The 27571-nt window shown below is 39.7% G+C and overlaps 1 protein-coding gene across 1 annotated transcript; it reads left to right on the plus strand.

The window, feature by feature from the left end:
• Window positions 1-14502: 14502 nt before the first annotated feature.
• Window positions 14503-26089, plus strand: Emc7 (ER membrane protein complex subunit 7). The gene is made up of 5 exons (XM_052183173.1): window positions 14503-14817; window positions 18984-19103; window positions 22320-22458; window positions 24565-24645; window positions 25626-26089. The coding sequence occupies exons 1-5, from the start codon at window positions 14585-14587 to the stop codon at window positions 25776-25778; spliced, it is 726 nt and encodes a 241-aa protein (XP_052039133.1). The 5' UTR covers window positions 14503-14584; the 3' UTR covers window positions 25779-26089.
• Window positions 26090-27571: the final 1482 nt, after the last annotated feature.

Consider the following 27571-nt stretch of genomic DNA (forward strand, 5'->3'; position numbering starts at 1 on the left):
TATCACAGAGAAAGGAGCTTCAGTTGGGGAAGTGCCTCCATGAGATCCAGCTGTGGGGCATTTTCTCAATTAGTGACCAAGTGGTGAGGGCCCCTTATGGGTGGTACCACCTTTGGGCTGGTGCTCTTGGGTTCTATACGAGAGCAGGGTGAGCAAGCCAGGGGAAGCAAGCCAGTAAGAAACATCTCTCCATGGCCTCTGCATCAGCTCCTGCTTCCTGACCTGCTTAAGTTCCAGTCCTGACTTACTTTAGTGATGAACTGCAATGTGGAAGTGTAAGCTCAATAAATCTTTTCCTCCCCAACTTGCTTCTTGGTCATGAGCAAGAATAGAAACCCTAAGACACATGGGTTGTTAACTGTAAGACTGTGGTGGGAAAATAATTATATAAAGTACTGCCTGCCAGACCTCTTCACTAAGTCCTGATGGGTCTTGCTCAGGTCAGATCTCATTGTCGCCAATCTTTCCCAGTTAGCTCTCACAGCATCCCAGCTATGTTTCCTCTCCGCCACAGACTCTGTAAATGGTGGGAGTCCCACACTTCTGCCCAGCACCCACTCCTTCCAAGTATCTGGTAAAGCTTGACTCTTAAACTTGAATAGTTAACCAAATATATTTATGTATATAAATTCACCATATAAGCCCAGAGACACTAGTAGCTACATCTTTCCCTCTCACTATCTCCATCAAAAAAGGCCCTTCACTCTCTCCTGCCTCCTCTCTTCCTCTGTCCAAACTAGAAGTCCACCCAGTGATTGGTCCCTTTATTCATTATCCCAATATTTCTTTTTTTTCTAAATTCTGTGTTTACATTCCCAATGCTTTCCCCTTTCCCAATTCCCCCCTCCCCATATGTCCCATAGGCCCTTTTCTCTCCACCCATTCTCCAATCACCCCCTCCCTTTTCTTTGTCCTGGTACTCCCCTACAATGTTGGATCAAGCCTATCCAGGATCAGGACCCTCTCCCTACTTCTTCATGGGAGTCATTTGATATGCTAACTGTGTCTTGGGTATTCAGGGCTTCTGGGCTAATATCCACTTGTCAGTGAATGCATTTCATGTGTATTCTTTTGTGATTGGGTTACCTCACTTAGGATGATATTTTCCAGTTCCAACCATTTGCCTAAAAATTTCATGAATTCATTGTTTTTAACTGCTGAGTAGTATTCCATTGTGTAAATATACCACATTTTCTGTATCCATTCCTCCTTTGAGGGACATCTGGGTTCTTTCCAGCTTCTGGCTATTATAAATAAGGCTGCAATGAACATAGTGGAGCAAAAGTTTCTGTAAGGCAAAGGACACCATCAAAAGGACAAAACGGCAAGCAACAAATTGGGAAAAGATCTTCACCAACCCTACATCCAATAGAGGGCTAATATCCAATATATACAAAGAACTCAAGAAGTTAGACCCCAAGGAACCAAATAACCCTACAAAAAATGGGGTATTGAGCTAAACAAAGAATTTTCCCCTGAGGAAATCTGGATGGCCAATAAGCACCTTAAGAAATGCTCATCATCATTAGTCATTAGGGAAATGCAAATCAAAACAACCCTAATATTTCACCTCACACCAGTCAGAATGGCTAAGGTCAAAAACTCAGGAGACAGCAGGTGTTGGCGAGGATGTGGAGAAAGAGGATCACTCCTCCACTGCTGGTGGGATTGCAAGATGGTGCAACCACTTTGGAAATCAGTCTGGTGGTTCCTCAGAAATCTGGGCATGACACTTCTGGAGGACCCTGCTATACCACTCCTGGGCATATACCCAGAGGATTCCAAGGCATGCAATAAGGACACATGCTCCACTATGTTCATAGCAGCCTTATTTATAATAGCCAGAAGCTGGAAAGAACCCAGGTGTCCCTCAACGGAGGAATGGATACAAAAAAAAGTGGTATATTTACACAATGGAGTACTATTCAGCCATTAGAAACAATGAATTCATGACATTCTTAGACAAATGGATGGAGCTGGAGAATATCATACTAAGTGTGGTAACCCAGTCTCAAAAGATCAATCATGGTATACACTCACTGATAAGTGGATATTAGCCTAGAAACTTTGAATACCCAAGACATAATCCACACATCAAATGATGTCCAAGAAGAACAGAGGAGTGGCCCCTGGTTCTGGAAAGACTCAGTGCAGCAATATAGGGGAATACCAGAACAGGGAAGTGGGAAGGGATAGATGGGGGAACAGGGGGAGGGAAGAGGGCTTATGGGACTTTCAGGGAGTGGGGACCCAGAAAAGGGGAAATCATTTGAAATGTTAATAAAGAATATATCGAATAAAAAAAAACAAAAGAAAGTACAGGGTTATTGTTAGGGTGTTTTCAAGATTTTAATAAAAAACAGCTGAAAGAAGTTAACAAACAACAGTCCATATTACTTTACATAGATAGCTGTTTTTCAAAAACATCAGAAATCCACAGAATGTGATATTTAGAGTTACTTATACACTTGCTGGTGAGACTAGTCTGTTCCTGACAGCTTCTGTGAATTACTTCAGCTGTGGCGAGACAGCCACGAGGCAAAGATTGCCTCTCTTCATATACAGACAAAATACTGTCCAGAAAAAGAACACTTTTACAGGTTGGGACAGCTCGATTTCTGCCGAGACAGAATGGCTATTCCTTAATAATTCCTGTCTTTCTAAGTCTGTCAGATGACCCTGGGCCAGGAGGCTGAAGACCAATGCTCCAACATTTGAGAAGGACTGTCCAGGTTTTCAGTGGTCTCTATCAATTGGCTAAGTGTTGGAATCTGTGTTAGGCTACCTATTTATTTTCAGTTATTATTAGTCACTCCTGGATTTCTGATGGGGTTGAAGACTGTTAGTCTCATAGCCAGTCCACGCTGTTTAGCATTGAGATAAAGGTGATATAGATTTAAATAGATGGTTTTCAGATGACATACAATTTATAGCCAAGACATGAATCAGGTATTAATTATTATAGTCTTTTAAGATAGAATAGATGACAGAGGTTCTGTTTGATTAACAGAGAGGATGGACTGGGTGTTAGGTCTGTCTTATACTATATAATTTACAAAATGGTAATAGTTGTGCTCAATTCATATTTGGAGAGAAAGTTTTTTTTTAATTAAACAGAAAGGGTGAAATGTAACAAGCTATTTCCTATCCATTCACATTGAGGCAGTAAGAGGCCAGTGATTGGAGGGGAGAGAGGAGGAGGAGCTAAAAGAAGTGAGGGGAGGAGAGAGAGAAGAGAGAGAGAAGAGCTGTACACCTACAGCCTTTTTTGAGGGGGGTGCTCAGGTGGTCTCACAATCCTCCTGTCTCTGACCCTAATGGTGCTGTGGTTACAGGCCCTCATGGGGCCACACCCAGATTATTGCATGCATCCTAGGTGTCAAGCATACGTACTGTGTGGCAGGTATACTGAGCAATTTCTACAACCCCGACATTCTGGTTTTGAGGGGAAAATTTGGCCTATTACATAAAATCAGTCTACTAACCTTGAGTTCTCCTATAACTACTATGTTTCCTGAATTATGACACAGGTATTTAGCCATTGAAGGAATTTTCAAAAACTTGAGACCAGTCCTCATTTGCCCAACTATGCTTGACCTAACTATTTAATAGAGGATGATCTTGAAATTATTTTTTCCTGCAAAATGAAATACCTGTGTGATTATAGGGGAGTTAATTTCTGAATGACTTTAACAAACAGATTAATTACTTTAAAATAGATGAAAGATTTGATGCTGGCATGTAGAATGAAAAATGTAAATGTTTCACCCATCCCTGGAATAAATATATGGTCACATTAAAGCTCGTTAAATCAATCCTGTTTGTAATCTTGTGTCATACTGAAGCCATCATAGTAACAATTCACCACAATAGTAATAGTACTTTCATTTATTGATAATATTCTGTCGGGCGTGGTGGTGGGTGTAATCCCAGCACTTGGGAGGCAGAGGCAGGTGGATTTCTGAGTTCAAGGCCAGCCTGGTCTACAGAGTGAGTTCCTGGACAGCCAGACCTACACAGAGAAACCCTGTCTTGAAAAACCAAATCCAAAAAATCCAAAAAAAAAAAAAAGATAATATTCTGCCTGCTGCCTCATTTAAACCATCTCATTTAATGCTCACAATGACCCTTATGGCATAAATAAGCAGGCTAATCCCTTTTCCAAGTGAGGAAACTGAGAGTGAGCAAAGCAAAGTCTCTTAGCCGAGACTCTACTGTTAGCAATTGACATAGCTGCAGTTTCAAATCTGTTTTGAGCCCAAAGCTTGTGTGTACTCTAAACCATTACATTGTTTTAAGATGAGTCACAGCTGGACATAAATTTGTTATTACCTTCAGAACTAACACCATTTCTACTTCTAGAACTTTGCTACTGACTGATAGCCACACTGGAAGCATTGTGTTTAAAAATAAAACTTAGGGCTTGGACTTTGGGCTTAACCACTGTTGTCTCAGTGGTTAAGAGCCCTGGCTGCTCTTCACAAGGGTCTGCATTCATTCCCAGAACCCATGTGGAGGCTCACAACCATCTGTAACTACATTTCCAGAGGATCCCACACTGTTTTCTGTTCTCTCCATGACTCAGGTGCATGCACAAAGGTGGTACAGACATGTAAGCAGCCAAAACACCTACACACATAAAATGAATGTCCAAAAATGATATAAAATAGAGCTCAACCTTTATATACTTTTCAATGAATTTTTTACTAGATTATTTATTATGTAATGCAAACAAAATTGTTCTTCAGAGTTAGATCACCAGGTCTCAAACTTGAAGCACATTAGATTCACTGGTGAGAGGATTTTATAGATAGGGAAGTGCATAAAGCAGGTCCCAGCCAAACTGAGTCAGTCTCCTGGGGGTGTGCAGGAGGTGGCTGATGCTGAGTAACCTCCCAGAGTGGCTCTGGTCATCTGCACATAAGCCTGGAAGTCTTGTCAATCTCTCTGTGCATGGGAAGGTTTTCTTTAGGAAGGATAATTAATTCTCAGGGCTGCATATTTATTTGGGGTTTTGAAGGAAGTTTGGGAATAGCTCCATTATAACTCAGAATTCTGAATCATCTTTCTGCATGCACTACAACTGTCAGTGCAAAATTCTGCGGAATGACTTATTGTAATGGACTGGATTGTCACCTAATTTTCTTTTTTTGTTGTTGGAAGATTGTGTATAATAATAGCTCACATTTGTTTTTAGTCCTTTGCATTTGGCATGTGAAAATATGATGATTGGTTTTTTTTCTGTAACCACTATTAATAAATCTGGAGCAGGTGAAACAACAGCTGTTAATACTCCAAATAAAGATTCACAAAGCCCCAAGATTAAAGTCAGAATGTCCAGCCATGCACTACTTGGATTCTTTTTTTACACCTTCTCTGCCAAGTGCTAAATATTCTCTTTCTGTTCATTCCTTGGGTACAATCTCTTCTATCTAACTTACGAGATTCCTCTTTGGGCTGACAGATGGCTCGGTGGATAAAAATGCCTGCCACTGAACCTGGCAACCCCAGCCTGGATCCCAGAACCCATGACACAAGAAGAGAAGCAATTCCTGAAAGTAGCACCACATAAAGCATGGTGTAAGCATGCATGTGCATGGATGCACACATGGTCACAAACACACAGAAAATAAATACATGTAATTCTTTCGAAAAGAAAGGTCATTCTTGTGCAAAGATGAACTGAATATCTCTGGTGCTTCCATATATGCGTCCTTTCCCAACCTCATCTGAGCTTCTCGCTCAAATCAACCAAAAACTTTGAGTGACTCTTCTGTTGCTGTTTCTGCAAGCTGACAACATGCCTCAGTATCTGATAACATCTGTGCTTATTCCATAGCAACCAGGTTTATTATGGTCAATTTACATATGGTGGGGGCAAAATGGTAGAAAAAGAAATATAACAATTTTGTTGAACTATTATTCTAAGTGCTCAATTGTATTAACATCATTATTTTGATATGTTGAGTTTACCAACCTGATTGAAATCAAAGAAGGTGTTTTATGTTCTCTGAGTTATTCAGAACCTTCTCATTCCCCTGGAGTGGTTAATAGTTCTTTTCTAAATGAAAAATATACCGTACGACATGTTCCACTTGAGTATGTGTGCCCTTGCTATCTAAGAACTTTGCTGTAAACATCCCTCTTACAGACTGGAACCTGACCAAGAGCACAGTCTGACTCTAAGACATAGTCCCTTCTGATGTGTACTTGCTGCTGGGGTACAATGAGGGTCAGCATTCTATTCTATTTTCTCTGAGGTTTCCTAAATTTTGTGCAGTCATAGATACTCATTTCCAACAGCACAGCATATATTCTCTCTCTCAAATAGTCTTCGAGGCATTTTGCATTTTGCCACCACCTTCTTCACGGTTTAAAGTAGTCTCCTGCTAGCAGTAATGAACTTTAACCTTCAAATGAACCTTTAGATTTCAAAAAAGTCCAAGAGAGAAACATGTGAGTCATCTGTGTTTATTTTATAAAAGAGGACTGGACTGTGAACTATTTTTGTTTTGTTTTGTTTTTCAAGACAGAGTTTCTCTGTATAGCCCTGGCTGTCCTGGAACCTCTGTAGACCAGGCTGGCCTCAAACACAGAAATCCACCTGCCTCTGCCTCCCAAGTGCTGAGATTAAAGGCGTGTCCACCACCGCCCGGCTTGACTGAACTATTATATCCATGCTTTGACAACCAGAAATTAAGCCCATGGAGGAACATATATGTATATATTCATACACTCATATATGCTTTGAATGTATATGCTTTATTAATAAGGGGCTGAATGGTTGACATCTGAGTTTCAGTAGTATCTGCCTTAAAATATGATAAATGTATCATATAAATATATATGATAATATATATTTAATTGTATCATTAAACTTTCTGGGCTAAGTCCCATGGTAATGGCAGATAAAATATGCCAACTGTATTTTATAATTCAGAAACAGGAAAATAGCTATTAAAGAGGATGAGTAATCTGCAGCACACTGCGGGTACTTTGTTTAGAGAGCATCCTGTCAGAACACTGGAGGAATTCTAACTATCTGCTTCTGCTTGTTAATTGTGGGAGCTTAACAACCTGCCAGGCATTGTACAGTTGCCAGTCTTGTGGAATTCTGAATTAGTCCTCAATAAACCACAGCCAGCTTATTGTTAAGCATAATAAGTGCATGCCGAGAGCCTATGACACATTTAGGAGGTCACAAAAATGCATTCTTTTCATTGACTAAGAAGGAAATAAAATGAAAGAATATAAAATAATAGATCTGCCTTTATTATATATGTCTTTGTACTAATATTGTCCTGAAATATAATGTTTGAAGTTTTCTGGTTTAGGAAGAGGACCTTTCAAATCATAAGGTGGCCTGTGATAAAACTCTAGCTAGTAGAACTCATGAGTGACACATTTTAATGGCCTTTGTGGTAGTTTGAATAAGAACAGTCACTACAGGCACATATGCTTGATATATTTAAGTTTAAAATGTATTTAAAAAATGAAATACTAACATTTTTAAAAAATGGGCAGTAACTTTATATAAGCATTTCTTTTCAAAAGACATACAAATCACAAACATATACTGAAGTGACATTTCTGGAATTTTGGTTTTTTTAAAAAAGTAAAACAACACGGGAAATATTACAGGAATATGTTTTCACTTTCACGAAAGAAGGTCTGGGAGTAATTGTGGATACCTATAATATTACCAACTCAGGAGGCTGAGGCAGGAGATTTACAGTACTGTCAATCAAGAACATAGCAAAAAGGGAACCACTGTCCACTGTTGGTGAAAAAATATATAACAAGTGTGGAAAACAGTTTGAGGATTCTTTAAGAAAATTAGAAATAAAGCTATGATAGAATTGTGCCATGCCACTATTGGGTATTTGTTCAAAGGAAATTAAATCAGTATATCAAAGGGACATTATTCATAATAACCAAGAAATAGAAACAGCTGACGTGATCATGAAATGATGAATGGATAAAGTATGGCATACATACACAATACAATACTGTAAACCATAAAGAAAATGACACTATGCCATTTGCAATTCTGTGACCAGAACTGGAACTCATTATGTTAAATGAAATAAGTCAGATGAGAATCACACGATCTTATTCATGTGAAATTTGAGGCAGTTGAGCTTATAGAAGCTGAGAAGAGGCTGGTAAGGATAGAGAGGAGAGCCAGTTACAGTGGCCCCACATATCATCCTGGTACTCAAAAAGGCTGAAATAGGATTGCTCAAAGTTCAGTGTTAGCCTGAGCCACACAGTAGGAATTTGGCTATCCTGGACTACACAATAATGTGACTCCCTCTCTCTCCCTCCCCCCTCTCCTCTCTCTGTCTTACACACAAAAAGAACTGGAGGAGGAGAAGGGGAGAAGAAGGAAGGTTTATCACAAGTACTAATTTATACCTAGATAGGAACAAGAGGCTCAGAGATACCTAGAAAAAAAACCTTTGGAAATTTTTCACTACAAAGAAATCACAAATGTTCTGGGGAGATAAATATGTTTAAACCTATGTAAACATTAGGTAACATATACATGCATAAATATTTCAAAAAATTGAAACATTACTAATATGTACAAACTCTTTATCTTTCTTAGCTAAGATTTTTAAAAGAGAAGAAAGATATATTTAAAAATGCAGGAATGAAGAGATTTCCTCACAGAAAGGTCAACAAGCTCTAAAGAAATAAAACAAAGAGCCTGAAAAAGATCTGTGGATATAAAGAAAATGCAAACCAAGGCCACCTACACCTGGCTCCATGGTTGCTATTCAAATCAACACAAGGAACCCCAAAGAAATAAAAAGAAAACTTAAAATAACAAGATCTAACATGGTGTAGACAACCTGCAACACTACCCTACTGGTAGTAAGATTAAATGGTGCTACCATCATAGAAAACAGCATAATACCTCTATCCAAACCAAAAAGAGAACTGATGTGTAACCCCAAGAACGTATTCACAGTTGTGTGTAGGGACCTCTTCATAACAGCATTGCCCACAGTAGCAAAAATGGAAGTAACCTGAAGGAATGGGCAAAACATATCATATACATTCAGTTGAACCCATTACCCAGTTTTAAAAGAAAGAAAATTGATATATGTTCCAACATGTATGAACCTCAAGGATGAGTCTGTGCTAAGTGAGGTAAGCTACTCATGAAAAGACACCTTCTCTAAGTCGACTTATATGAGCCCCAGATAATTTACAGAAACAGAAAGGAAGTGGTCATAAGTTGGTTGGCAAAGCAGGACAATGAGGGTGTTTTGTTTTGCTTTGTTTTTAATATATGTAGTTTCGGTTTCCTAAAATGAAAGGGTCTGGAGGGAGTATTGCTCAACTCTGCATATACACTTAAGTCAACTAAATGTGAACTTCAAATGGTTGTGTCAGTAAATTGAATGTGTATTTCACAATAACTTTTATAAAGTTTAGACTAAAATTAAGACATGCTGGAACTACAATGATTGCACGTGTGCAGTTATAAACACTCTCAGTGCTTTTTAAGGGCTGGCATGTGAAAGGCAGAGCTCAGGGACTGAATAAAGGCTCAAGCTCCCTGGGTGAAACTCAGGTTTAACTGCTCTGCTGTGCGTGGCAGCTGTTTGTGCTAATCCTTTAAACTAGGCCCCCATGGTGTCAAGGACATTCCTACACCACAGCCCAAGCCAGTGAAAAGCTGTGCAGACTTAAAGCACAAGAATAATTAGTGTACCATAACTTCTTCCACCTTAGATGTTGGCTTCTCAACCACCATTACTCAAACACAGTACTTACTATATTGAGAAATACATTCTAATATTTACAAAGCACTTTATCTAGAATATACGAAGAGACCTAGGATATTATCATTTCCTACCATCAAAGATGATGGTTTCCTCTTCATGTTTATAAGATTTTTACCATATTTCATTCTTCCTCAATTTGTTTTTCTTTTATTTTTCACAGAATTTTATGGAAGGATAAGAACTTCAAGTCAAATGAATAAAGTCTTTCCATTACTATTTATTTCTGAAAGACATAAAGGTATACTGAATTCCCTATGACAGACAGATGATTCATTTCACTGCAAAGAACTTTAGAGATAGCTTTTGAGAGTTAAACCCAGAGTCCTAGGTGGCCAACAGACATGAAAAATATACTAAAAGAATTGGCTACAGTCTATTTGAGTGAAAGAGATTAGCTTAACTATTTGAAGTAAATATGATTTGAAAACTCAAGAGGGCAAAAGTCATCCTCAAATAAATACCAAAGTGTTTGGGGATTAGCATAGCTGAAGTTTCCTAGGAATTACAGTGGATACTCTATTAAAAAAGAAAGCAATGATTTCCCTTTTAACCTAACAATTCTTCTATTTAGAAAGCCAGTACATGAACGTGGCTAGAGAATCACCATGACTCCACACAAATACTAACAAGCAGAATACTGAGACAGAGGTAAATGGCCAGACCTATTGCCAAATATGTCATTAAGTGATTAGGAAAACTCCAGCAAGGGAGGATAATTGGTTTTGGAGAGGGGCTGATTCAAATTTCAAGAGTTATCTGTAGATTCTTCAATATATATATTAGATACTTCAACTTAATTAAAAAAATAAATACAAACTGTTGCAAAAATATCAGAAACACAAAGAATGCTTTTACAAAAAGCAAGAAATAACATCTGAATGTGTAATCCAACACTCAAAAAAATTCTTAAATCCTGAATTTAAGAATTTTGTTTCCCTATTTCACAATAGGTTCAATAATGTTTATGTCTGCCCTGGTTGGATCTGAAATAACACTGAAACTGTCTTGAGAACTCAGCTCCTCCTATACTGAAAAGTGAACATGGTGAGCAGTACTTTGCAGCTTAAAACTGCTATTTTGGAGCTTTTGCCTTTGATGAAATGTCTTCTTGGCAAACACATGGAGTTTTCCCTAAATCTGCAACACAATGCAGATCCCATTCATGGTGTAGCAGAGAACAGAGACTTTGGTTGTTGCATTTAGGAGAAAGATGGGGAGAAATGGTCAAAGATTGTGGGACCAGGGAACTGTGGGACTGGGGGTGGGGAGCACCCAAGAGCAAGAGTTGGTTTAAGGTTTGTACAAACCCTGGAATTCTAATCCTAAAATTGACAGGAGTAGGATTGCTGCCCTGCCAGCTGCCCCAGGCCTGTGTGTTTAGCCTTTGTCCCCAACCCCAGGAGGTAACAGTAGCCCAGTAGCCAAACTTCCAATCCACTTATAAAGTCATGTTTGACAGCATGTGGAATTCTTCCTTATACAAATGAGGCACCCAGTGCCCTGGCCATGGACAATGATGTACACTCACCCCGAAAGACCCTACCTATCCCCTAAGGTTTAAGTCACCTTCGCTTCCCTATTAAAAGAGCTGTCTCATTGAAGCTATCTCCCAAGAGTCTGCTGCTCTCATGAGCTCACCACTGCCTGATGTGTCTCCTGCTCCAGCCATTCCCACTATGGGCAACAGCAAAGGATGGTGTGTTAATCTGCTAGGCCTTCCATAGCAACCCAGTTTGGCCTGTTTAACAACAGAGCTTTATTACCTCAGTTCCAGCATGTAGGAATCCCAGAGGGAGATACTTACAGTTGGTTTCTCCTGAGATCTCTTCTCCACATGGTATTTTTTGTCTGAATCTACATGCCCCCATGTTTTGTTCTCTCCTTATTAGGAACCAGGCCTGATAGATAAGGTCTTGCTCTTATGATATTTAACTTTAGTCATTTCATTATAAGTCCTATATCTGGATATATTCTTACAGGCAGTTATAGCTTCAACAATTGACTTTGCAGGAATACAACTCAGTCCATAATAGTTACAATATCTTAAGAAGTACTGTAAAGCCGGGCGATGGTGGCGCATGCTTGTAATGTAATCCCAGCACTCTGTGAGGCAGAGGCAGGCAGATTTCTGAGTTCGAGACCAGCCTGGTCTACAGAGTGAGTTCCAGGACAGCCAGGGCTATACAGAGAAACCCTGTCTCGGAAAAAAAAAAAACCAAAAACTCCCCCCAAAAAAGTACTGTAAAAAGAAAAAACTGAGGCTGAGCATGGTGGCACATGCCTTTAATCCCAGCACTTGGGAGGCAGAGACAAGTGGATCTCTGTGAATTTGAAGCCAGCCTGATCTACAAAGTGAGTTCCAGCACAGCCAAGGCTAATATACAGAGAAACCCTGTCTTGAAATACCAAACAACAACAAGAGAGACAGAGAGAGAGAGAGCGAGAGAGAGAGACTGAGATAAAAGGTCAACTACTACTTTCCATCATCTGCTGTACCCATAAGACACCCCCTCCTTTCCTCAGCTTCTGTTGGATTTTGATTATATGCTATAACTACTTTTAGTGCAATCTATTACTATAATTACACTATTTTATTAAAAAATCATTAATTTTTTACTGTGCTTAATTGTAGGTAGTATATAGGAGAGTCCATATAGGGCTATCTGGGGTTTTATGCACCCATTAGAAATACTGGAACACATCACCATGGATAAAAAAAGAATTCTGCATATGGACATGGAAATCACATGATTAAGGAAATTCACTTCAGCATAATCAGTAAGATTAGGAACAATTTTAATGTCTCTTAGTAGGGAATCAGGAGATGCATAAACTGGGGTACTCACAGCCTTATTTTAAAAATGAGGAAACTCCAATCCAAATACCACTGGGATAATTTACAGTCAAGAGCAGTAGTTCTAGCACTAGAGAGGCTGAGACAGGAAAACTTCCACAAGTTTGAGGTTAGCCTGGGTTGCATAATGAACTCCAAGCCAGAGCTATGGTATAAGACCCTGTCTATAAAACACAGTCCAAAAAAGAGATTTTCTTTCAAGTTACATTAGGTAAAAAGGGCAAAATGAAGAACTGCATTTATAGTTTGCTATTAGATAGATGGTGTACAAATACATATATATATATATATATATACACATATATATATGTAAAATAGAGATGCATTATAGCTGCACACATTATATATTCATATGTATTATAATATATTCATTTTAATTAAGTTACATATTGAGTTGACTGTGATGGCTCACAATTCACGCCAATCCTTCCAGCACTTTGGTGGCTGAAGAACTGATAAAGTTCAAGACCAGTGTGAAATCCTGTCTTAAAAAAGTTCACAACATACTGATTTTATTTAGAAAACAAGCACTATTTATATACTGTGCATTAAAGGCCAAATAAATATACAATGTTGCATATTATATTTATTTAATATCAAGTATATGAATGCTGCTCACTGTTTCCAGTATGTATGTATGTGAACCACATGTGCCTAGTGCCTGTGGAGGTATCAGATCACCTGTAATTGAAGTTACAGAGGCATAGTGTGGGTGCTGGTAACTGAACTCAGGCCTTCTGCAAGAGTAGCAAGTGCTCTTAACCACTGACCCATCTCCCTACCCCCATATGTGTATATTTTTAATTTTATGTTATTGCTTATAGATTATCTCTGGGCACAGAGTCAAGGAATGGAGATAGAGACCACTAGGAACATGCATAAAGTCGGGTGTATTAATTTCTGCAGCAAGAAAAACTCTATGCCAGAGAAACTGAATAGAAGAGAATTAGAAGAGTATTAGTAGAAGAGAAGATGGATGAATTTTTACAGTATTTAGGCCTCTGCTCAATTACTGAGTTATTTAAGGCAGGTAGGTATCAACTCTGAAAAGAGTATGTTAGCCAGGAAACAGTGAGCCAGGAAGTAGGGTTGAGACACTCTTGGTAGATAAAAATTAAGAACTGAAAGAAGGATGCTAGACGCAGCATGGCTTTAGGAAGATACTGTTTTCTGGTGGTCTTGCCATTTGCCCTGTCTGCGTATTAGGTACTTCACAGACCACTTATAGTGAGTACTTCACTTTCTCAGTTTTCAGCCTGTGTACGTTAAAAAAACCAAAACATTAAAAACAGAATGAAAATAAACATTCTCCACGTACTTCTTAAACATGGATCACCATTTTTTTGCACATTAAAAATTTTTTTCCTTTGCAGCCTACATTTCTGCATTTCCACTCTTCCTCAGGAGTTTCGTTCTTTTCTTGTTTTGTTTTTAAACTTTTCTATGGAGGAAGACTGCACAGGGTCTTTTACGGAGATATGTGGTAGAAAGGAGACTATTTAGAGCTAGCAAGAACCTTGAGAAAATGATAGACTCGATGTTTGAAGGTTAGCTACAGACCCAGCACTCAACACTTCAGTTCCTCGTCCTTCTCATTATCCTTTACGCCCACGATAAGACCTGCATCAGTGGACGCTACAGCAATACACTCTCTGCCACCTCAGCTTTACCTTACATGCTCTGGCATCTTTACTTAAAAGCCTCGCTACCTTTTAAGCCCAAGCCCTGGGTCATTCCGAGCGTCGATTCTGCGTGTCTTCTCCTGATTAGTCAGCTGTCACAACTTCTCTCCGGGGGCGTGGACAAGCTCGGTGCTGGATCCGGCTCGCGGTGATGACGACATCGGCGGGCGACGGAGGCGACCGCTGTAGCGGCCTTGCGGCGGCGTAGGGCTTCCGGGCCGTAGGCCTGACTCTTCAGAGCTGCTGTCATGGCGGGTCCTCTGTGGGGTTTCTTTTCCATCCTGCTTCTGTTATTATCAGGAGATTCCCACAGCTCGGAGGTGCCTGGGGCTGCTGCCGAGGGCCCGGGAGGTAGTGGGGTCGGCCTGGGAGATCGTTTTAAGATCGAGGGACGTGCGGTTGTTCCAGGGGTGAAGCCTCAGGACTGGATCTCCGCGGCCCGAGTGCTGGTAGACGGAGAAGAGCATGTCGGCTTCCTTAAGTGAGCATTCTGAGGGCAGCAGGAAGGCGATCGGGGTGGACGCTGGAAGGGTATCCATCTAGGACAGCTGTCAGGACCCGCAATGTAGCTGTCAGAAACTGAAAGCCCCGGTGCCACTAACGGTCTATGCTGGGAGACCTTGAGAGGCAGTCAGGTACTTCAGCAACGAGGATGGCGGACAGTGGTCCCAGGTGCCCGAAACCTATGGGGTCATTTATTGATAGCCCCATTTTGGCCCCAGTGTGAGGCGGATCACACTTGGGCCCAGGGGACTCTCATTTATCTGTTGGGTTTTTACCTCCTTTGCATTTTGTCTAGTGTTTCTGAAACCTAGTTGCTTTCCACATGTCACTCTTCTGGTAGCTTGGTGTTGTGTAGAAAGATGCTAAACAAGTGGGGATTGTCAAAGCCCAAAGGGCACCCAGTGATGACATAGACTGTAAGGCTAATGGCCCTGCTTCTAAAATTAATGGGCCCTGAAGTCCCTAATCAAAGAGTGCTTTTTTTGGCCCGAGATTGTGATTATTGTTCTTTTTACAATTGAATTCATTGAGGGATTTGCGATATCTCAGTCGTCATTTAAGTCAGACCAGGGTTGCTCAAGATTCCTTACACGTAATTGTTCTTTTCTTGTTCTTAAGTTTGTGATTTATGTTTATATTGAAAGGTGGCATGGATTTCTTGACGCTTTGCCAGCAGTCCGTTTTCACTCTGCTAGGCATGAATGTGATGTTTTAAATTTTGCCTCCAGTATTTGAATTTGAAACTATGAACTGAAAGAAAATATTTCTTTGCTGGCTTTATAGACCAACTAGTGATATCTGAAAACCATTCATCTTAAATGTGGGCATTTAAATTTGAATTGCAGGTTTCTGTAGATTGTTGAAGTTCGCTTGTGGGATATTCAACCTCAGATTAATAAATAATGGCAAATTGACAACCAGTATTTTAATGTTATCTGGCACTAGGGTATTGTTTAAATTTTGTCCTAATTAATGTTTCATAAGTAATAAATTCCCATTAAGATTTGGAAGATAAGGCTTAATTGAGTATTCAACTTCCGCAGTATATAGCACACTTGAAATCCACTTATTTTTATTTGGAGATATTTTACAATTTAATATATAGTTAGATATTCTTATCCTTGCACAGTGACATAAGCCTAGCATCTCAGCTACTCAGGAATTGGAAGCAGAAGTAGCGTAAGCTAAAGGACATGCTGAACCACTGAGTTGAGACCCTGTCTCAAAGAAGGAAAAAAAAGCTGCCAATCGAGTTTTGTGGTGGGACTTAGTGTTCAAGAGGTCCTGGAGTAACTCCCAGACACAAATAAATGTTTATTGAAGAAAATATAAACAAGATTTTTTTCTTTTAAAAAGATGCAACAGAAAGATAATAACCTTTAATGTTTTATAGTAAATTTTTTCTAACTCTGTAGGATCATATGACTTGTCATTAAGAGTAAAGCATATAAGAACATAATTTTCATTTACATTTATGAACATTTTTTATTACTTCATGTTCTTATAATCATATAGAAGGGCTGATTGAGAATCAATGTTTTTTATGGTGACAGTCTTGTTAAAAAAAGGTAGGTAATTTGTATTATAGCTGTTTTGAATAACGAGCACACAAGTTCGACTGTAGCTTTGGTTTCTGGGGAAGTAGCTTGGGACTTTACTAATGGAGATGAGAGGAGTTGGGTTAAAGAGTACTCAAGCCACATTATAATATTATATTCATAGTCTAATGTTATAATGTGCATATAAACCACAACTCGCTTTTCCAGTCTTCTGGCTCTGGAGAGTTAGGTATTTGCCAGGTTTTTTGTTTTGTTTTGTTTTGTTTTGCAATTATAAACTTATGTACTACTTACTTGTGAAATTTCTTTTAGAATTATTTATTTATTTTATGTATGTGAGTACACTGTAGCTGTCTTTAGACACACCAGAAGAGAGCATCAGATCCTATTACAGATGGTTGTGAGCCACCATGTGGTTGCTGGGAGTTGAACTCAGGACCTGTAGAAGAACAGTCAGTGCTCTTAACCGCTGAGATATCTCTCCAACCCTTGAATCTTTTTAAAATGAATCTTTCATGTGTGATTCATACAGTCCTCAAACTCATGTCCTCCTGTGTTCATTTCCTCACAGGTTACAGGTGTCTCCTCATGCCAACCTTTGCTTTTTCTATTTATGTTGAGTAATGATCAGTTTCTCTTTTTCTCCCTCTGCTCAGAAAAAAAATGTTTTGAAGTTGATCCTGTCAGTGTGTATCAGGAAGCAGATAGTGGCTGGATGTAATGTCCACAGTTATGTCCCGGCTCTTGGGAGGGAGGCAGTAGCATCATGAATCTGAGGCCATCCTGGGTTACATAGCAAGACTTTTATCTCCAAAAACAAAAGAGCAGAATATGCAGTAAAATTAGAATAGTTCACATAGAGTTTAATCAATGGATTAAAACAGTATATTCATCAAGGTATAAAGAAATAATCAGATTGTGCAGTACCCTGGAGCTTACCAGTCTCAACAGTATTTATCCAATAATACATGAAAGCAAAACCAACAAATTACTACCACCTCTGCTGGAAGGACAAGGAAGGAAAGAGGCTACTGCAAATTTAGATATACTAGGGTGGGGTGAAATGGGGCACAGGGGTGGGATGGGCCTTGTATGTAGCCATGGTCCTGAGCAAAACTGTAGAGGAAATATTCTAAGGGCATTTTCTTCCTTTCCTATAGATACAAAGAGAAAGGTAGAGTGAATCTGGAGCATGTGAGGGTGATAAGACTGTGACATCTGTCATCTCATCGATTGTCAGGGTTGATTTGGCTAGACAGATGTCTCCTAATTCTCACCACACCACATGCAACCCCCTGATGCTGGCTGCTAGGACTCTCCTTTTGAGAGTGGGTCTGGAGAGTGAACATGTGCAGCTCAGGAATAAGGTATCTTAAATGTTTATAGTTCAGTTATGCTTTACTTTAATATATACTTGCAATGAAAGGAACACTTTTTTTTTTCTTTTTCTTTTCTTTCTTTTTTTTTTTTTGGAGACAGGTTTTCTCTGTATAGGCCTGGCTGTTCTGGAACTCACTCTGGAGACCAAGCTGACCTCGAAATCAGAAATCCACTTGCCCCTGCCTCCCAAGTGCTGGGATTAGAGGCATGCGCCACCACTGCCCGGCAAAAGGAACACTTTTCTCATTTTCTAGACAAGTTATTTTTTTACTTCTAAGAAGGAATCAACAGCTTTTGGTTGGATGATTTTAACAAACAAACAAACAAACAAACAAACAAATAACCCTAGTAGGATTAGAGGAAATAAAGAAAAGATAGATGACTTTATCTACAAAGTTGTGGGTTTCTATATAACCAGCCAAAAAGTAATGACAGTAAATGGGACTATTTATAATAAATGGGACAATTTACTATTTTAAGATGTTTGTGTGAAAAAGAAAGCCAACAAAATACAAACTAGAAGAATTATTTTTTAACAAAAAGAATATATTGAGGGAACATGATAAAATTGGTACCGTACTATTGTAATAATATACATTGATAATTTTCCTTCAGTAAAGATAGAGCTTCAGCGTAGAAACTGCTCTTTTGTTACTGCCATTTGTACCCGCAGAAGGAATCTCTATTACTCTGGCATGGGCTCATTTAATTTTAGAAACTGTTAGAGTTCAGTAGCATAAAATGTAGGACCAACTTTTCCCATTTTTCTTTATTTGGGAAGAGGGACAGAAACCACATAGCCCAAGCTGGCCATGAATTCTGTATGTAGTTCTGGACGGCTTCAAATCAGCAGTGATCCTCTGGCCATGCTCTCCTGAGTTTTATGTTTACAGGATATCACCATACCTGTGTTTTCTGTTTGGTTAGCTGCTTCCACTTGTTTATTTGTTTGTTTGGGGCACTCTTAATCACTGTAGCCCAGGTTATATTGAAACTTTCTCTGTATCCCATGCTGGCCCTGAACCCATGGTGATACTCCTGCTTAAGCTCCCCCTGCCCTCCGTGTTAGGATTATATGTGTGAGACACCACGTCTTGTTTTCTTATGTTTTTTGAGAACTATGGGGAAATAAGCAAGTGCGTTCTAACAGGGAAAGACTAAGGTACCGATGAGATGTAATTAAGTGGAATTTTCCTTTTTCCAGGACAGATGGGAGCTTTGTGGTTCATGATATTCCCTCTGGCTCCTATGTAGTGGAAGTTATTTCTCCAGCTTACAAGTTTGACCCTGTCCGTGTCGATATCACTTCAAAAGGAAAAATGCGGTGAGGATACCCAGCTTATTTTTATCAAAGTCTAGTCTACTTAGTATGTTGTTACATTAACACTTTTGGAATTTATAGTGAAGGTTGAGAGTTTCTTGCTTAAACCACAGTTATTTCTTAAAACATTTACTCTACACTTGTTTGTAATCTGAACATTGATACTATGGAATTTCCTCCCTCTGGGTGGATGTTCATGACATCTACTATAGTTGTTTAGAGTAAAGGTAAGATTACTTACTGTTGTGGGGAAGTACTGTGAAAGTTATTATCGAAATGTGACTTTTAAAGTGGAGAATTATTTAACTTTTTTGAATTAGAAATACTACTCAGGATTTTTCATTGGGATATTTTGATAATCCCTCTTATTGCTACAAAGTTGATCAAGAAGTTTCTATAGCTCCTCCTTGATACACTACAAATTTTAGTAAAGGAATTATCAGATGTAATTGTGGAGTTTATGTCAAAGTAAGGATCTTGATAAAATGGAAAAAGGGGTCATGAGATGACCCAGCAGGTAAACATGCATGGAGCCTAATGACCAGGGTTTTATCTCTGAGAGCCACATGAGGGAAGGAAGAACCAGTTCCTGCAGCGTGTCCTCTGACCTCCACAAGTGTACTGGGGCACTTCTGTGCCCACAAACATGCACTGAATAGGTAAAAATGTGTAACCTGGGGTATAAATTTAAAACTTCTCACAAAGTCTAGGAGTGTCCAAGCTAAAGATTGAAGGTGATCCTTGGTTAGTATAGCTGGAAGAGTAGCACATATTCCCTGGAAGGTGATGCCCTATTATCTGTTTAAATTCAGAAAAACATTTCTATTTGCTGAAACTACTTTAAAAGTTCAAAGTAAATAAAAAACAGTGTGTATTGAGCTATCCATGAAACAGACCTGTAGGTACTAGACACTATAGGTACTAGATATGGGCTAAAATAGTTTAAAAGTATATTTTAGGTGATTAAAGAAAGACTTGATATCTCTTGTTCTTATTATAAAGGTTACTACATATAAATTTGTAGCTATGTCTTAATTAAAATGTTAGTCCTTGGGGGCTGGAGAGATGGCTCAGAGATTAAGATCACTGACTGCTTTTCCAGAGGTCCTGAGTTCAATTCCCAGCAACCACATGGTGGCTCACAACTATCTATAGTGAGATCTGGTGCCCTCTTCTGGCCTGCAGGCATACATGTCAGACAGAATGCAGTATACATAATAAATAAATCTTTAAAGAAATGTTAGTCTTTATAGGAATAAAAAAGAAATAGATTTCCTTCTAAGACAAATGATATATCAAAGTAGGTGGTAGATATTTGAAAGAAGATGAGATAGAACTTCTACACTAAATACAGTCATTGAAATGGAAAGATTAACATATATAATAACTGAAGAGAAGTCTATTGAATTGGAAGATGTAGTAAAAGAATTTACCCAAAATACAATACACATAAACAAATGGACAATGATAGCAATGCGGAAATAAATAAACGTTGGAGATATAGCTCAGTGGTAGAATACTTGCCTCACATAAGCCCTGGGTTTGAGCCTAGTACCAACACCAACACTGAGACAGACAGACAGATGGACAGACAGACAGACAGACAGAGAGGAAGAAAGAGAAAGAAAGAAGAAAAGATTTCAAAATGTAAAAAGTGAACAGTGAGAAAATAGACAATTTCAAAGGTAAAGTGGATGTCTTAGTCAGGGTTTCTATTCCTGCACAAACATCTTGACTAAGAAGCAAGTTGGGGAGGAAGGGGTTTGTTCAGCTTAAACCTTCCACATTGCCGTTGATCACCAAAGGAAGTCAGGACTGGAACTCAAGCAGGTCAGGAAGCAGGAGCTGATGCAGAGACAATGGAGGGATGTTTCTTACTGGCTTGCTTCCCCTGGCTTGGTCAGCCTGCTCTGTTATAGAACCCAAGACTACCAGCCCAGGGATGGTACCACCCATAAGGGGCCCTCCCCCTTGAACACTAGTTGAGAAACTTCCCCACAGCTGGATCTCATGGAGGCATGTAGCCCTGACTGGCATGGAACTCACTGTATAGACCAGCTGTCCTCAAACTCATATAATCCAGCTGCTTCTGCCTCTACTAAAGTCAAGAGTGCTGGGATTTAAGGCATGTGCTACCAATTCCAGCTGAGAATTTTGTTTTAACTGCATCTCTGGTAAAAATGAGCTATTACCAATGTATTTTCTATGGCTTTCTTGAGTCATATTTTTTTCCTGCAAAATAGCATTAAAATTGGGTGTATTCAGTAATGTATGTCTTAGACCATCATAAATGTATAAACCAATACTTGTATGTATAGTAAAATAAATTTATTACTACATATAATGAAAGGACTTTAAAATGGGAAAGATTCTAAGAGAATTTTGAGGAATTTTGCTTGGTTTTTTGTTTTGTTTTGTTTTGTTTTGTTTTGTTTTGTTTTGTTTTAAGACAAAGTATCATAAAGCCAAGGCAAACCTGCAGCTCCCTGTGTAGCTCAGTCTGGCCTTGAACTCTTTCTTCCTCTGCTTCTAGGGGCTAGGATTACAGATTTGCCTTCACAACCAGGCTTAAAATAACATTTGATATAAAAAGAAGGCAAAGGAGTTATATGGACCTGTAAGTGTAGGAAGTAATGAAGCTAGAAGACTCCAAATCTAGTTTTTGTACCATATGAGTGCTTTAGACAGACAGTTTGACCAGACTTTCAAGATTGAAAGTTTAGATGTGGAGCTGAAAAGATGGCTCAGCAGTTATGAACCCTGGCTGCTCTTGCAGAGGACCTGGCTGCAATTTCTAGCACCCACATGGCAGCTCACAACTATGTCTAACTCTAGTTCCAGTGTTAAAGGAATCTTTCCCATTTTAAAGTCCTTTAAACCTGAGCCCTCTTCTGGCATGCTTGGATGTTGCATACACATGCAAGCATACATGAAGGCAAAACACCCATAAGGTAAAAAATAAATAATTTTAAAAAGATTTATATTTAAAAAGATTAGATGCTAACGTGCTTGTGCTTTGGTAAGTCTACAGCAGTGCTGACAAAGTAGGTCTTAGCCTCACTTTAGTGTGTTCTGCTTTGTGTGTGTGCTTTCTTTTGTAGTAGCCTAGGATTTAACCCAGGACTTTGCCCATGTTGGACAAGTGTCCTACTTTTGAGCTCTCACCCAGCCCCTAGTCTTGTTTTTCATAGAATCCCCTTTCTCCTGTTTCCTTATCAGAGCAAGATATGTGAATTACATCAAAACGTCAGAAGTGGTCAGATTACCCTATCCTCTCCAAATGAAATCTTCAGGTCCACCCTCTTACTTTATTAAGAGGGAGTCATGGGGCTGGACAGACTTTCTGATGAACCCAATGGTATGTATGAGCAGTTTACTAATTGCTGGTTTGCTTCTAGCAGTTGGAAACTTTAAGCTCCTGTGAGAGGGAAGGGTGGAATTGGGAAACTAGTGTCCTTGGGAACAGATAATGAAAGGGATGAGAATTTTACTGTGTATTTCATAATAAATGCACAACTGAAATAACTGTTGAGGAGGAAATCAAATTTCATGGGATATTAGATAGAATGAGAGTATGTACTGAGTTGTATATAGAGTTAACCTGTCCATTCTATCTGTTTGTATATTAGCCCATTGATAAATGTTCTGTCATTTATTAACCAGCGCATGTTAATGGGACATGTAATGTTTTATTGTTGTTGTTTGAGAAAGGGTCCCATGGATCCCAGGATGGCCTTGAGCCTGCCGTGTAGCTGAGGATGACAGTGAACTTCAGATTCTCCTGCCTCTACTTCCCAAGTGCTAGGGTTACAGGGATACACTGTCATGCTTAATTGTCTTGTGAGGTTCTGGGGATCAAACCCAGGGTCTCCTCCATGCTAGGCAAGTACTCTACAACACAAGCTACATCCCCAGCCCATGCAGTAGGGCTTTCTTTCTTCCCTTTAAAACATGGCTAGTGACACTCCTCCACTGCTGGTGGGGCTGTAAGATGGTACAACCACTGTGGAAATCAGTCTGGAGGTTCCTCAGAAAACTGGACATGAGACTTCCAGAGGACCCTGCTATACCTCTCCTGGGCATATACCCAAAGGATTCCCCGGCATGCAATAAAGACACATGCTCCATTATGTTCATAGCAGCCTTATTTATAATAGCCAGAAGCTGGAAAGAACCCAGATGCCCCTCAAAGGAGGAATGGATACAGAAAATGTGGTATATTTACACAATGGAATACTACTCAGCAATTAGAAACAATGAATTCACAAAATTTTTAGGCAAATGGTTTGATCTGGAAAATATCATCCTAAGTGAGGTAACCCAATCACAAAAGAATACACATGGAATGCAATCTCTGATAAGTGGATATTAATTAGCCCAGAAGCCCTGAATACCCAAGGCACAAATTGCATAACAAATGACTCCCATGTAGAAGTATGGAGAGGGTCCTGATCCTGGAAAGGATTGATCTAGCATGGGAAGGGAATATAAGGACAGAGAAAAAGGAGGGAGGTGATTGGAGAAGGGATGGAGAGAAGAAGGTTTATGGGACATATGGGGAGGGGGGATCCGGGAAAGGGGAAATCATTTGGAATGTAAACAAAGAATATAGAAAATAAAAATATTAAAAAAAAAACATGGGTAGTGAACAGAGATACTACCTTGGTTTATTTTAATAAGTATTAATCTTGAAACTGAGTGTGATCCTACTTGTAAAATACTAGTAGATACAACTTTTAGAAACAAATTTGCCTTTCAAAATTCTGTTTTTAAAAATTGAATTATCTTAGGATTCTCTAAGTTTGGATTAGGTTCCTTACTGATAACTACTGAGATCATAAACAGTACTGTTTGGGGGCTTTTCATCTAGAGTTTACTACCAGAGCTAAAAGACAGGAGAGCGGCTAAGAAGAGAAATACCAGCAATGAGTCTCTGTTGGATTCATCCTTGGTGTTCTCATTTCTGAAATTGCACAGAAATGTGTCAAGTGCTAAAGGATTCTAGGTCATCTTCAGAACGAATGTGCCTTGCACTGTGCTGCAGGCTCTAGAGGATGTAATTAACAGCTGTGGCGCAGTCCTCCAGGAGCAGCACAGCTGTCTACAGAGCAGCCCTCTGGCCATCAGCAATCCCAGTGCCAGCTTGTAGGAAGAAGGCAATGAGCAGACAGTTCATTTGGAAATTACTTGCATTAAAACTAAACTCTTTACGAAGAGAGAGGCACATAGAAGAAGTGTGCTGTCAGCAAAGCCCAGGCACACACAGCAGGACCAGCCATCTCAGATGCTCCACAGCAGTCACACAGCAGCCAACCACCCACGCTGCTCAGTACTGTCATGGCAATTCTGATCTATTCTATTCTATTCTGTGTACACACTTGAATCTTGATGTTGGTTATTAAAATGGGCTTTGTTTCACAAGCTAAAGAGAAAGAAAGGGGCTCTAATATTTTTTCTTTTGCAGGTTATGATGATGGTTCTTCCATTATTGATATTTGTGCTTCTGCCTAAAGTGGTCAACACAAGTGATCCTGACATGCGACGGGTAAGCTGGCTGCCGAGCTATGGACTTTTGAGTCATGCTGTGTCTTTTTTTAAAATGGCATTCCAGGCTGGTGTGTATGTGCATGTGTGTATGGTGTATGTGTGTTGTGTGTGTTTATGGACACTGGAAAGTAAACTATGGCCTTGTGCACGCTTCCAAATGCTCTGCACTTGGAACGGCGACATCCCTAGTGCTAGTTTTTAAGCAGTTTTAAAATCTGCTTTGAGATAGAATCTCAATAAGTTACCCAAGCTGACCTTAAACTGTAAGTCTTTCTGCCTCAGCTTCCCGTCCTGTCATTTGGCTCATGTCCTGGTGCTTGTTCTGTTTAACTGCAGCTCTGTAGCTGAGGCTGAGGCTGAGATTTTCAACTTTATCCTACTCCCCGTGACATATTCTTCTAAGAGTTTGTGTAAATGCAGTATTATGTTTCCTTGTGTTCAATTAGCTGTTTCCATTCAATAAGATGAATTCAGTTGGTTGTCTTGGTAAATGATAATGTCTTTTTATATAACTAAAACATAGTACTTAGGCTTTGTGTGCCTTACCTGTTACACAGTTGAAATGTATAACTTTAATATGCCTAATCCAGATATTTTGATCCTTTAACCTATTTTTACTTAGTAACACTGTCTTGACAGTACTTACTTGGGGCTGGAGAAATGGCACAGTTAAGAGCACTGAGTGCTCTTCCAGAGGTCCTGAGTTCAATTCTCAGCAAGCATATATGGTGGTTCACAACCACCTGCAATGGAATCTGATGCCTTCTTCTTGTGCATCTGAAGACAGCAACAGTGCACTCACATATATAAATAATAAACCTTTTTTAAAAAATCTGTTCTTTACCAAATTGCAAAATCTAAAAAATGATATGGATATTTTAAAAAAAGAGAGTACTTACTTATTTATATGTTCATACCTGCAGATGATTCAATAGATTTAGGGGGACACCACTTATATCTGATGCTTTCTCCTTGCAGGAGATGGAGCAGTCAATGAACATGTTGAATTCCAACCATGAATTGCCTGATGTCTCTGAGTTTATGACAAGACTCTTCTCTTCCAAATCCTCTGGCAAATCTAGTAGTGGCAGCAGTAAAACAGGCAAAAGTGGAGCTGGCAAAAGGAGGTAGTCAGGCCCACAGCTGCCGTCGCACAAACTGGCTGCACCAGGTGGCATCTGAGTCTTGATGGAAAACCGTGTGAAGTGACTACTGTAAACCAAGTCATCCTGAAGTCGATCTCGTGCAACTATTGTCTATAGTAACTTCCTAATACATGTTTTGTACTTGGTACACAAGAAAACCCAGCTTTCATCCTTTGTATGAGGTCAATATTAATGTCACTGAATTAATTACAGTGTCCTATAGAAAAATGACATTAATAAATTATATGAAGTACTATACATTATGTATATTAAAGAGGTCTTAATCCAAAGATAAAATTGTCTTCTGTTGTTTTTTATCTGAGCTTCTCTTTTAAAAATACTTGCTTGGTAGAAGTACGTTCACTGTTTTATGTACGTGGCCATACATTTCAAAATTTCCACCCTAGGACAGCTGTGGTGGCTCACACTCGGAATCCTAGCACTGAAATGGTTGATGCAGAAGGACTGCCTTGAGATCCAGAGGAAGACTTTTTCAGAACTAAAGCCCTGAGACCTGTGCTCACAGTGAACATTCCCTCGTCATTGTGTCAAGTGGTATGGCATGTCCCGATGCAGTTATCATCTTACTGTAACACTTGTCCTTAGAGTGTGGGCATGTGAGCCGCCATAGTACCCCTCACAAAGTTCTAGTTTCTGTCTTTGGGATTCACTTCACAATTATTGTCTGTTAACTGTGTGCAGCGGTCTGTGATAAAGCACAAAGATGGATAGTATCTCAGCATCTATCTCAGGAAGGCCATGTAGGGAGGGAGATGGCAAAGTGGCCCAGCTAGAAACAAAGCTCCTGGCCCAGGGGTGGGAAACCAGCCTTGGTGTCACACAGGGACACAGCACAAAAAGTTTTCAAGTCTCTTCCTTACAGTCTTAGAATTCTTTTTGGAGCATTACAGCCTGAGAACATCACATTTCAGTTTGGAGAGCTAAATTTACATCAGGAACTCACAAAAGGTTTTATACTTTTTCTCCCAGGTTATTTTAATTCTAGAGAAGCTCCCAAGCCGCAGCATTGGACAAGTAGAGGGCTTCCACTCTCTCCTTCATGAACGGACTCTATCGCTTTCTTAACATTAAATTAGAAAACACGCAGTAGGGTTGGTTCCAAACTCTCTCTCTCTCTCTCTCTCTTTTTTTTTTTTTTTATTTCCACAGTTGTCTTTATTTTGGATGGAAATGATCACATCATCATGTTTTCTATAACAGCATTTCTCTAGGAACCTATTATTGTGGAAATAAGGGCATCTTCTCTTTTTTTTCTTTTTCTTTTTTAATTGAAGATCATCTTCATTTACATTGCCATGGTAAAACCTTTCCCAATTTTCCCCCTCCCCAAAGACCCCCAACTCCTCCTCCCTCCCCCTGCCTCCACGTATATGCCCCTCCACCCGACACACTCCCCCACTCCCCCTACCCCCCCACCCCCATCCCCCATCCCCCTACCCCACTCCCACACCCCCACCCCCACCCCCACCCCACCGCCTCAGTTTCCCTTTGTTGGGGCCTCTGTTGAGCCTTTACCTGACCAAGGACCATTCCCCCCACTGATGCCCAACAAGGCCTTCCTCTGCCACATTTTTGGCTGGAACCATGTGTGCCTCTTGGTTGATGGTTCAGTCCCTGGGAGTCCTGGGGTGTCTGGGTAGCCAAAATCATTGTTCTTCCCATGGGGCTGTAAGCCCCTTCAGCTCTTCCGGACCACCCTCCAGCTCCTCCATTGGGGACCCCATGCCCAGTCCAATAGTTGGTTGCTAGCATCTGCCT

This window comes from Apodemus sylvaticus, chromosome 5 (assembly GCF_947179515.1).
Source record: "Apodemus sylvaticus chromosome 5, mApoSyl1.1, whole genome shotgun sequence".
NCBI lineage: Eukaryota > Metazoa > Chordata > Mammalia > Rodentia > Muridae > Apodemus > Apodemus sylvaticus.